Source organism: Elephas maximus, chromosome 19 (genome assembly GCF_024166365.1).
Source record: "Elephas maximus indicus isolate mEleMax1 chromosome 19, mEleMax1 primary haplotype, whole genome shotgun sequence".
Taxonomy (NCBI): domain Eukaryota; kingdom Metazoa; phylum Chordata; class Mammalia; order Proboscidea; family Elephantidae; genus Elephas; species Elephas maximus.
Genome location: NC_064837.1, coordinates 53,682,947 through 53,695,728, shown reverse-complemented (window position 1 = coordinate 53,695,728; position 12,782 = coordinate 53,682,947). Strand labels below are relative to the sequence as shown.

Here is a 12,782-nt window from a genome sequence, read left to right as displayed (position 1 = left end):
CTCACTTTTCTCCAAGTTCATAATTTCCATCATAACTTCACTTCCTTCTCTGCTAATGCTAGCCATTTAACCATTCTCTTGACTACACTTTTAATGTCTTCATGCTTTCATTCTTTTGGCACATCAGCCCTGAAAATCTCGTACCTTGGTCCAACTGAAGAATATCATATAATCATGCGAAAAGTTGCCACTATTTAATTATGATACTCAACCATGGTTGGACTCTTGGCAATTCTCAGCATGCCTTCAAATATTCGTCATCAATTCTAGTTCCTATTTTCTACCAAAGTTATCCAAAATCATCAACACTCTCCTTGAAGTTCCCTACTGCATCACTGTGCCATTTTTTTTTTAGTAGATGATTCTGTTTTCTACTTTACATGGAAAATTTAATCTTTCAGTTAAATTCCTTTGAATTTTATTCCCATATCTATCTAGATTATCTATATCTGCATCCTTCCTGACTTGAGGCCTACTTGACTCAAAAAAGAGGTAGTCTCAGATTTAGACTCATATATTCAACTACCTTGTGTTCAATTCCCCTTAGATGTCTCAGGAACTGCAAACTCAAAGAGATCAAAATGGAAATCATATCTTTCCTTCTAAATCTATTTTACCAAATTCCTTATTTTGATGAACGTCACTATCACCCACTCAACTCCCCAACTCTACCAATCTTTACACCTGTTCACAGTAACCAAATCCTATAGATTCCATAACTGTAACATCTGTTATAAATGTCTTTTCCCCTCAATTCTCATAGATAATGGTTTAGTTGTACTCTTTATTATCTTTTGATGGACAGTTACACACATTTGCTTCCTAGCTGGCTTCCCTGACGCTACTCTTGAACACAAACTTCTATCTATCCTCCATACTGCTGCTAGAGTAACCTTTCTAATTTGCAAATCTAATCACTGAGTTTTTTTTAGAATCACATTATTCTGCTTAAAATCCTGGAATGACTCCCCAGTGTACACAGATAAAATTAATATTATTTTATTTGGCATCCAAAGCCCTCTATGATTTCTCCCTGATATTAGTTTCCTGTTGTTATAACAAATTGCTATGAACTTGGTGGCCTAGAACAATCCAGATTTAGTCTCTTATAGTTCTGGAAGCCAGAAGTCAAAAATCAATTTCACTTGACTAAAGTTAAGGTGTTGGCAGGACTGGTTCCTTCTGGAGGCTCTAGAAGAAAATAAGCTTCCTTGCCTTTTACCACCTCTAGAAGCCCTGGTGGCATAGTGGTTTAGTGTTATAGCTGCTAACCAAAAGGTCAGCAGTTCAAATCCACCAGGTGCTCCTTGAAAACTCTATGGGGCAGTTCTACTCTGACCTATAGGGTCGCTATGAGTCAGAATCGACTTGACAGAAATGGGTTTTTTTTTTTTTTGGTAGAGGCCACTTACATTCCTTGGCTCATGGCCCTTTCGTACATCTCAAAGCCAGCAGCATAGCATCTTGCTTCTGTTGTCACATTGCCTTCTTTTTCTGTCATCAAATCTTCCTCTTGTAATGACACTTGTGATTACGTTTAAGACTCTCCTGGATAATCCAGGAAATTCTCCCCATCTCAAAATCCTTAACTTAATCACATCTACAAAGTCCTTTTTTCCATATACAGTCACATTCACAGCTTTCAGAGATTAGGATGCAGATATTCAGCTTGCCACATTCCCTTCCTTAGTCTTTAAGCTTACTCCTTGCCAAACTCCCCATAGCACTTTATGCTCCAGCTATGCCAAAAAAAGTTCCATACTGTTTCTCATCTTGGTGCTTTTAATACCTTTTTCTTTATCAGGCATGTCCATCCTACCCTGCCTGTCTGGCTCAGCTTTCAAGGATCAGCTCATGCTTTGCTCCTTCTATTAAAGTCTTTCCCAATCTCTTTTCCTCAGGAGGAAGCGACCATTCTTCCCCTTCTTCTCTTTGAGTAGGCTTCTAACATAGCACCTATAACATTTTATTGCATTTATTTATATGTATTTTTCCTGTCCCAACTATACAAGATCCTGGAAGGCTGGTTTTTGTAAATTTAAACTTGGGACATAGTAGGTGCTCAATAATGAGCAAAGAAGAATTTAACCCACCTGTAAAAAGATTCCCTTTATCCATTATCACACTCGTTTCAACCTTTCCCTCATCTGTAAGATAAGACAATTTTATGCATAAAGACAACCATTGAGACAAAGAGAAGATATAAAAGTCATACATTGAAGTAAAACACAAAACTGAGTATATTTTTATGCCTTCAAATGTTATCCCATTTTCATTCAAAATTTAAATGTTGAAAGACAAAGCTCTTCACCCTTCTAATGTTTACTTTTCATTCTATTAAGATATTAAACTTCACATAGTAGAATGTTGAGCTGACATTTAAAAAGTAGCCCTCTGTACCTTGCCTACTGTCCTACTTTCAGATCTGGAAGAACTCTGTTTTATTGATTATAAGGTTAGCAAAAAACTTAAAAGGGGCAAATTCGCTAATAGGAAAGATTTGACTTGGTGCATTAACAATGCCTATTTCTGTACTCAATCTAAGCATTTAGCTGAGGTTGTCATTCTTCAACTAATCATACTTAATATTAAAAAAAGAGCTTCAGTCAATCTAACTTATCTTTAAGAAAAAAATTTAAAATTTGGTTCTTAAAAATATCCTTATCTTGTATTTCTTTTAATGGGGTATTAGAGGTACAACTTGATAGATGGTGACTCACAGGAAGATGTTTTATCTATTCTCTTGTTAGCCTGAAACAGGTCTCTAATGCTACTTCCCGTGGGTTCATTGACCTGAAAATCAGTACTCAGGGAGATGGATGACACTTCTACAACCAAACTCTTTGTTCTGGCACTCAAGTAAAGTTTCAATATACATGAACAATGGGCTAACTAGAAGTATCCACATCTTTTTACAGGTTGATCAAAAGTCCTGGGAAATATATAAGTAATAATGAAAAAATATCTTGTGGAAAATTGACTTTCTTTTGATCAGGGCAAAGGCACTGTGTTGAGATGAATGCATATTGGTTGTTATGCTACCATTCAATGTTTATTATGCGTTGAGCCCTATGCTAATAACTTATAACAATTATGAAAGGTAGCACTATTTTATTTTTAACAGAAGGGAAGACTAGAAGACTAGAAGGGGCTCATTTGACCAATACCGCAGAGCAAAGAATTTTTAGAATAGATATCTAAATCCAGGCCTGGGCTGATGCCAAATTCTTTCCACAATGCCAGATAATAAGTGGAACCAGTGGGATGAAGCCCAGAATTTGTTATTTTTCTCAAGGGAGCTATTATCTTGGAGAATTTTTCTAGTGGATACTTATAGGTCCAACTATTATGAGGCCATGCTAACATATGCTACACATGACTGATATAAAGGCAAATTACTTTGGGAATTATTGCTATTCTTCATCTGAAATTTGTTGGTTTGTGTTGTTCAGAATTTACTCTAGGTTAGCAAGTAGAACTCCAAGTCCAGAACCTTGTCTGTTGCATCATAGTATCTGGATCCAGATAAAGGTATTTTTTGCCACAATTTGTCACTCATGTTGGCTTGGACTCTGGTGACTGCTCTGTAATTAATAACTACTGGGGTCAGGCAGTAGAGCCCTGGCGGACCAGTGGTTACGGTGCTCGGCTACTAACTGAAAGACTGATGGTTGGAACCCACCAGCCACTCTGCGGGAGAAAGATGCGGCAGTCTGCTTCTGTAAAGGTTTACAGCCTTGGAAACCCTATGGGGGCAGTTCTCTTCTGTCCTATAGGGTTGCTATAGGGTAGCTATGAGTTGGAATAGACTCAAGGGCAATGGGTTGGGCTCTGCCAAATTAAGGGAGAGTAATGTTGTCATACACTCAGTGCAGTCTTTTAAACCTAGTCCTGATTATCATCTCACATTTTCTATTTAAAATATAGACATTGCACATGTACATATACTAATGATAGCTCTACCAATTCTAATTTCTGTATTCTCAGTTTTTTTTCCTTCTCTCACATCTTTTTCTCTTAATACTACTTCCTCCTTATGTTATTTGCTTACTTTCAAACTTTCCCTATCAAATATTCCCTCCTTCTATTTATTTATTTGTTTCTCCTTTTGGTTTGCTAAGGAGCCCTGGTGGCACAGAGGTTAAGTACTCAGCTGCTAACCAAAAAGTTTGGCAGTTCGAACCCACCAACTGCTCTTTGGGAGAAAGATGTAGAAGTCTGCTTCCATAAAGATTATGGCCTTGAAAATCTTATGCAGCAGTTCTACCCCATCCTATAGTGTCGCTATGAGTCAGAATAAACTCGATGGCAGTGGGTTCGTTTGGTTTGGTTTGGTCTGCTAACATTGGCATCAGTGCTCTGGAATGCTGCTAAACTGTGCTAGATCTGTGGACTGCTAACTTCCTAGTTAAAGGTAAATAATGAATTATAGCACTCATTTGCAACTATCTTCATACATATTTCTAGCTAAATGACCTATTGTTTGTTGTTAGGTGCCGTTGAGTTGGTTCCAACTCATAACAACCCTATGTACAACAGAATGAAACACTGCCCAGTTCTGTGCCATCCTCACAATCGTTGTTATGCTTGAGCCCACTGATGTAGCCACTGTGTTAATCCATCTCGTGAGTATCATCCTCTTTTTCGCTGACCCTCCACTTTACCAAGCGTGATGTCCTTCTCCTGGGACTGATCCCCCCTGAAAACATGTCCAAAGTATGTGAGATATAATCTCACCATCCTTGCTTCTAAGGAGCATTCTAGTTGTACTTCTTCCAAGACAGATTTGTTCATTCTTTTGGCAGTCCATGGTATATTTAATATGCTTTGCCAACACCACACTTCAGAGGCGTCAATTCTTCAGTCTTCCTTATTCATCATCCATCTTTTGCATGCAATATCAAACTCAACATGTCTAAAACTGAAACTACTATGTTGATACTGTAACGTGAACCTCTCTAATTCTCTAAAATTGGCTTATGATATGATTAATGACTTACTCATCCACTAAGAGCTCTCTGTCTTCTTAAAATCTTTCTTCTTTTTCATAACTCATGTGTAATCAGTCCCCAAATTCTACTAAAGCCAAAAACCAAACTCGTTGCCATCGAGTTGATGCTGACTCACAGTGACCTTACAGGACAGAGTATAACTGCCCCACAGGGTTTCCAAGGAGCAGCTGGTGGATTCGAGCTGCCAACCTTTTGGTTACTAGCCCAGCTCTTAACCACTATACCACTAGGGCTCCCAAGTCCTAAGTTCTATTAATTTTAATTCTAAGAAAAAAAAATTTTTTTAAATTCTAAAATCGTCCCTAAATCAATGTCTTTTCCATCTTCACATTTACTTCCATTGTCTAGGCCCTCATCATCTCTTGTTGGACCATGGCAGTATCTCTCAAATTGGAGTCTTTGCTTCCAGTAATGCCCTCTATATTGCCATCAGTGCTGACTTTCCAAAACAGAAATATTCTAGATATACCACTGCCTATACCACAGGATGTAGACTAAAATTGAAGGGAGAAATAGACAACTATAAAATAGACAACTACAGAAACTTCAATATCCTACTCTCAATAAAGAATAAAACAAGTGAATAAAAAATCATCAAGGATAATGAATATTTGAACAATATTATCAACCAATTTGGCCTAGCTGGCATCTTTAAAATATTCTACTGAACAATAGTAGAATATATATTCTTTTGAAGTGCTCATGGAACATTCTCCAGAACAGACCACATGTTAGTCCATAAAACAAGTCTCATTCAGTTTAAAAGAACTGAAACCATGCAAAGTCTGTTCTCTGACCACAATGGAATTAAGTTTAAAATCAATAGCAGAAGGAAATTTGGGAAACTCACAAGTACCTGGAAATTAAATAACACAGTTCTAAATACTCCATGGATCAAAGAAGAAATTACATGAAAAATTAGAAAATATTTTGAACTAAATGAAAATAAAAATACAACATATCAAAATGTATGGGATACATCTGAAGTAGTGCTTTGGAGAAAATTAATAGCTATAAACATCTATATTATAATAGAAGGAAGGTCTCAAGTCAATAATCTAAGCTTTCACCTTAAAATCTACAAAAAGAACAAACTAAATTCAAAGTAAGCTAAATGAAGGAAATAAAAAATAATAATCAATAAAACGGAAAACAGAAAAATAACAGAGAAAATCAATGTTGGTTTTTGAAAAGATCAACAAAATTGACAAACCTTTAGCTAGACTGAGTAAATAAAATGAGAAAAGACACAGATGACCAAAATCAGGAATGAAAGTGGTGATACTACTGCCAACTCTGCAGAAATTAAAATGAAAATAAGGAAATACTATAACAATTTCAGGAGCCCTGATGGTGTAGTGGTTAAGAGCTCAGGCTGTTAACCAAAAGGTTGGCAGTTTGAATCCACCAGCTGCTCCTTTGAAACCCTATGGGGCAGTTCTACTCCGTCCTATAGGGTTGCTAGGAGTTGGAATCGACTTGACGGCAATGAGTTTGGTATTTTTTTTGGTTTTATAATAACTTCAACAAATTAAACACCCTAGGTGAAATGGTAAATTCCTAGAAAAGCACAAATTACTGGTTAAACTCTATAAAAAAATAGTCTGGTTATATTTAAGGGCCTTCCGGTCTTGACAGCCTACCTTTCTAGCCTCATTTCCTGTCACTTTGTAACATGAAGAGTACATTCCAGTCACAAGGAAATACGTGATGCTCTCCCAACATTCCATGACTTTGTATGCATTGTTTTCCTTATTTGAAATGCCTTTTTTTATACATCTTCACATACATTTTTCCTGATCCTTTTCCTGACAAGCTTAGCCCTTTCCCCCTTCAGAACTTCACTGAATAATTTTTCGTGCTATAGCATTATCATACAGTATTATGATGACATATCAGAATATACCCCAAACCCAGAATATAAGCCCCTCTTATTAGACTGTGAACTCCTAGAGGACAGAGAACTTACCATCTTCATTTTTATATTCCTAATAGCTAGTGTATATTAGGCACTCAACAGAATCCACTGCATAAATTAATTAATTCTTGAGGATTAGGCCCCTCTCTCTCTATTTTTTAATGCTTCTACATAACTCTAAGTGTACTTTCAGAAATTATCAGATGAATCTAGAGTTTCAGTGAAGGAGTAGCTCACCATCAACAGGCAAGTTGTTTACCAGGTCTTCGTATTCATCCTTCTCAAGCTGAAATCCCATATTTTCTATGAAGGGTCCTAGCTTATCAATGCTAAGCTTCACTCCTTAGGAAACAGGGGATGGGAATGAGAGAAGCAATGACAAAGTGAAAAATACCAGGCACGCCCATGCATGAATTAGAGGGTGAACAATCAAAGGAATAATAAAGTTTCTTAAGTGAAAAGAGCTATCATGGGAGTCTGAAAAAGAACCTGCTCCCTCATTTTTGCCAAAGGGTCTGACTATAGCTCTCATGAGGCATTTATAAGGAAGGAACTAAAGTTGGGCTAGTTTGGAGAATTCTGGCAAGATACTGCCTTTATAATTCTATTCAGAATATAGGACTTGAAATGCAGTGATAGAATAAAAAATAATTTTTTCAATTAGGTTTAAAGAAGGAAATTATGAAACAAAAACATTGAATAAATAAACAGATTATAAGCCCCTCTTATGAGACTGTGAACTCCTACAGGGCAGATTAGATTGACAAATTTATCATCACCAGCAAATAAAGGTGTTTTTAAAAAGTAAAAACAAAACACAGCCTCAATTTTACCTGATTTTGCACTCACCTTTGAGAGACTTTATGCCACCCAGCAACTTATGCGTATACAACTTTCCAGCAGCTGTAAGGTAAGACATGACACAGGTAAGTGATAAGGAGACCTGCCTAAATAATTAAAAAATCAGCAATTTCAGAAAGGGCAATTCTTATAATTTTGCACAGTCCCAACCACAGTACTGATACTTCCAAGAGAACAAGGGACCAAAGACCAAAATAACTTGTCACCCAAAGAGTCAACTACCTCCAAAGAAAACAAACTGAACAACATATAACATTTCAATCAGAATTAAAGGAATAGAAGGATCAGGACTTTAAAATAAGCATGATAAATATATGTCAGGATATGAAATGATATTAGCAAAATGTAATAAGAACTATAAACTATAAGAAGAATCAAGTGAAACTATTAGGTATAACATATGAGGTATAAAAAGTTGAACTAAAACAGATGAGATGGAGTAGGTTGGAAACAGCTGAAAGATTAATGAATGGGTTGTCTGAATAGATTGAGGAACTCTCTTAAATGGCAGCAGAAAAGAATAAAGAGATAGAAAATAGAAAACTACAAGGTATGAGAATAGGAGTAGAAATGCTATCTCTGGATAACAGGAGTTCTAGAAAGAGAAAAATAAAAACAGAAAAAGAAAATATTTAAATTAAAAAAAAAAATGTCCAGGATTAAAACAAGATGAAGGAACCCTGGTAGCTCAATGGTTAAAAGCTCATCTGCTAACTGAAAAGTTGTTGGTTTGAGCCCACCCAGTGGCTCTGTGGGAGAAAGACCTGGCAATTTGCTTTTGGAAAGATTACAGCCAAGAAAACCCTATGGGGCAGTTCTACTCTGTCCCAACGAGTCAAAAATCAACTCGATGGCACCCAATAACAAAGCAAGATGAAAGACCTTATATTCTACTAAAAGGTTTCATAGAGATTCAAATAGAAGAGATTTAAGGAAAATTTCAAAGCTAAACACATTATAGTGATTTAAACAATATCAAAGAAAAAGATAAAATTCTAAAATTCTTCAGTGAGAAAAGCAGGTCATCTGAAAGGAAGAAGAATCACATTTACATCAGATTTCTCGACAGGAATTTTAGATGCAGAAAAGGAATAGAATAATATTATCTGAAACATTAAAAGGCATGAGGGCATAAGAAAAACATTCCCAGGCTTTAGGGATTTAAGATTCACTACACAGAGACCAATTTGAAAAATTTCAAAAATGAAATGGAATGCATAAACATTGATATCCTAAGCATTAGTGAGCTGAAACGGACTGGTATTGGCCATTTTGAATCGGACAAGCATATAGTCTACTATGCTGGGAATGACAACTTGAAGAGGAATGGTGTTGCATTCATCGTCAAAAAGAACGTTTCAAGATCTATCCTGAAGTACAATGCTGTCAGAGATAGGATAATATCCATACGCCTATAAGGAAGACCAGTTAATACGACTATTATTCAAATTTACGCACGAACCACTAGGGCCAAAGATGAAGAAATAGAAGATTTTTATCAGCTGCTACAGTCTGAAATTGGTCGAACATGCAATCAAGATGCATTGATAATTACTGGTGATTGGAACGTGAAAGTTGGAAACAAAGAAGGATCAGTAGTTGGAAAATATGGCCTTGGTGATAGAAACAATGCCAGAGATCAAATGATAGAGTTTTGCAAGACCAACGACTTCTTCATTGCAAATACCTTCTTTCACCAACATAAACAGCAACTATACACATGGACCTCGCCAGATGGAACACACAGAAATCAAATTGACTACATGTGTGGAAAGAGATGATGGAAAAGCTCAATATCATTGGTCAGAACAAGGCCAGGGGCCAACTGTGGAACGGACCATCAATTGCTCATATGCAAGTTCAAGCTGAAACTGAAGAAAATCAGAGCAAGTCCACAAGAGTCAAAATATGACCTTGAGTATATCCCACCTGAATTCAGAAACCATCTGAAGAATAGATTTGATGCATTGAACACTAGTGACTGCAGACCAGACCAGTTGTGGAGTTGTGGAATGACATCATCCCTGAAGAAAGCAAGAGGCCACTGAAAAGACAGGAAAGAAAGAAAAGACCAAGATGGACGTCAGAGGAAACTCTGAAACTTGCTCTTGAGCGTCGAGCAGCTAAAGCAAAAGGAAGAATTGATGAAGTAAAAGAACTGAACAAAAGATTTCAAAGGGCCTCTCGAGAAGACAAAGTAAAGTATTACAATGACACGTGCAAAGAGCTGGAGATGGAAAACCAAAAGGGAAGAACATGCTCGGCATTTCTCAAGCTGAAAGAACTGAAGAAAAAACTCAAGCCTCAAGTTGCAATAGTGAAGGATTCCATGGGGAAAATATTAAATGACGCACGAAGCATCAAAAGAAGATGGAAGGAATACACAGACTCATTATACCAAAAAGAACTAGTCGATATTCAACCATTTCAAGAGGTGGCATATGATCAGGAACCAATGATATTGAAGGAAGAAGTCCAAGCTGCTCTGAAGGCATTGGCGAAAAACAAGGCTCCAGGAATTGATGGAATATCAATTGAGATGTTTCAACAAACAGATGCAGCATTGGAGGTGCTCACTCGTCTATGCCAAGAAATATGGAAGACAGCTTCCTGGCCAACTGATTGGAAGAGATTCATATTTATGCCTATTCCCAAGAAGGGTAATCCAACCGAATGTAGAAATTATAGAACAATTATCATTAATATCACACACAAGCAAAGTTTTGCTGAAGATCATTCAAAAATGGCTACAGCAGTGTATCGACAGGGAACTGGCAGAAATTCAGGCCGATTCCAGAAGAGGACTTGGAACCAGGGATACCATTGCTGATGTCAGATGGATCCTGCCTGAAAGCAGAGAATACCAGAAGGATGTTTACCTGTGTTTTGTTGACTATGCAAAGGCATTCGACTGTGTGCATCATAACAAATTATGGATAACACTGCAAAGAATGGGAATTCCAGAACACTTAATTGTGCTCATGAGAAACCTTTACATGGATCAAGAGGCAGTTGTTCAGACAGAACAAGGGGATACTGATTGATTTAAAGTCAGGAAAGGTGTGCGTCAGGGTTGTATTCTTTCACCATACCTATTTAATCTGTATGCTGAACAAATAATACGAGGAGCTGGACTATGTGAAGAAGAATGGGGCATCAGGATTGGAGGAAGACTCCTTAACAACCTGCGTTATGTAGATGATACAACCTTGCTTGCTGAAAGTGAAGAGGACTTGAAGGACTTACTAATGAAGATCAAAGACCACAGCCTTCAGTATGGATTACACCTCAACATAAAGAAAACAAAAATCCTCACAACTGGACCAATGAGCAACATCATGATAAACGGAGAAAAGATTGAAGTTGTCAAGGATTTCATTTTACTTGGATCCACAATCAGCAGCCACGGAAGCAGCAGTCAAGAAATCAAAAGACACATTGCATTGGGCAAATCTGCTGCAAAGGACCTCTTCAAAGTGTTGAAGAGCAAAGATGTCACCCTGAAGACTAAGGTGCGCCTGACCCAAGCCATGGTATTTTCAATCACATCATACGCATGTGAAAGCTGGACAATGAATACGGAAGACCGAAGAAGAGTTGACGCCTTTGAATTGTGGTGTTGGCGAAGAATATTGAACATACCATGGACTGCTAAAAGAACGAACAAATCTGTCTTGGAAGAAGTGCGGGCAGAATGCTCCTTAGAGGCAAGGATGGTGAGACTGTGTCTTACATACTTTGGACATGTTGTCAGAAGGGATGAGTCCCTGGAGAAGGACATCATGCTTGGCAGAGTACAGGGTCAGTAGAAAAGAGGAAGACCCTCAACGAGGTGGATTGACACAGTGGCTGCAACAATGAGCACAAGCATAAAAATGATTGTGAGGATGGCGCAGGACCGGGCAGTGTTTCCTTGTGTTGTGCATAGGGTCACTATGAGTCGGAACCGACTCGACAGCACCTGATAACAACAACAACGCACAGAGACCCACATTAGAAATATATTTTTTAGGATTATGAACTTTTTGAGTGCAAAGACCCCATTTTATTTTGAGCAGTAAGACTCTGGCATGTGTCTTCACATCTCCTGAATCGAGAAATGTGCCTAAAATATAGAAATTATTTAATAAACATGATTGTCCTTTAAAATATCTAGTAACTAAGATCTTTATTTTGTATTTTAAATACTTAAAAAACATTTTTATATTTGCTCATCCATTATGATTTTTTGATCCTTACAATCACCTTTGTAGATAGCTATTATTATTATCTGCATTTGCACATGTGGATTATATTTAAATGATTGATTAGTCTTAGTCAAATCAACATTTATCCAGATATTATGAATACCACTGTGTACTCTGTATTGTATCAACACGAAATTGTACATCGTGCCCCAAATTTGCCATGTCGGCTAGACCTTTGGGCCTTTTTTTTTTTTTTTAATGCTTTTCTTTTTAATTCTTGCCATCTCCTACTGTCAAACCTTGCAGGCCTATTTGAAATACTGTCCACTCCGTGAAGCTCAGAGTCTCTAGGCATCGTTAGTCTATCTATCCTTTGTACTTTCATAGCAGAACATATCTATTAATATTATAACACTTATCAAAGTGTGTAGTGTTTTTTTTGTTTGTTTTTTGTATGCACTCTCCATCTCTACATTGAATTCTTTTAAGATCTGGCCTTTGCCTTAGTCATCTTTGTGACTCAGAGCCTAGTACCTAATGATAACCAATGAACTTTTATTGAACGGGCGAATACCCCATTGGTAAATTAAATGCTCACAATCAATTGGCAAACTTTTCATCAACACGGAGTTTTCCTTCAGTTGGAGTCTTAACCCTATGTTTTCCAGAACATTTTCCAGGTCATCATAGTTAACTTCATTTCCTTAAAAAAGAAAACAATGGTAAGATGTAAAATTTCAAACTTTAAATAATAAAAAATCAACTATGTCTGTGTAGTATCACCTTCAGATGTATGAGAAGAAC

At 37.1% G+C, this 12,782-nt stretch overlaps 1 protein-coding gene across 1 annotated transcript in view; it reads right to left on the bottom strand.

Moving 5' to 3' along the window:
• The window catches only part of EFCAB3 (EF-hand calcium binding domain 3), a 573,675-nt gene that overhangs the window by 63,970 nt on the left and 496,923 nt on the right, over nucleotides 1–12,782 (bottom strand). Inside the window, exons 170-173 of the mRNA XM_049861611.1 lie at nucleotides 12,577–12,681; nucleotides 7,780–7,833; nucleotides 7,168–7,272; nucleotides 2,094–2,147 (exon numbers count right to left, since the gene is read on the bottom strand). Coding sequence (XP_049717568.1) covers nucleotides 2,094–2,147; nucleotides 7,168–7,272; nucleotides 7,780–7,833; nucleotides 12,577–12,681 — 318 coding nt within the window. The remainder of the gene's footprint in view (nucleotides 1–2,093; nucleotides 2,148–7,167; nucleotides 7,273–7,779; nucleotides 7,834–12,576; nucleotides 12,682–12,782) is intronic.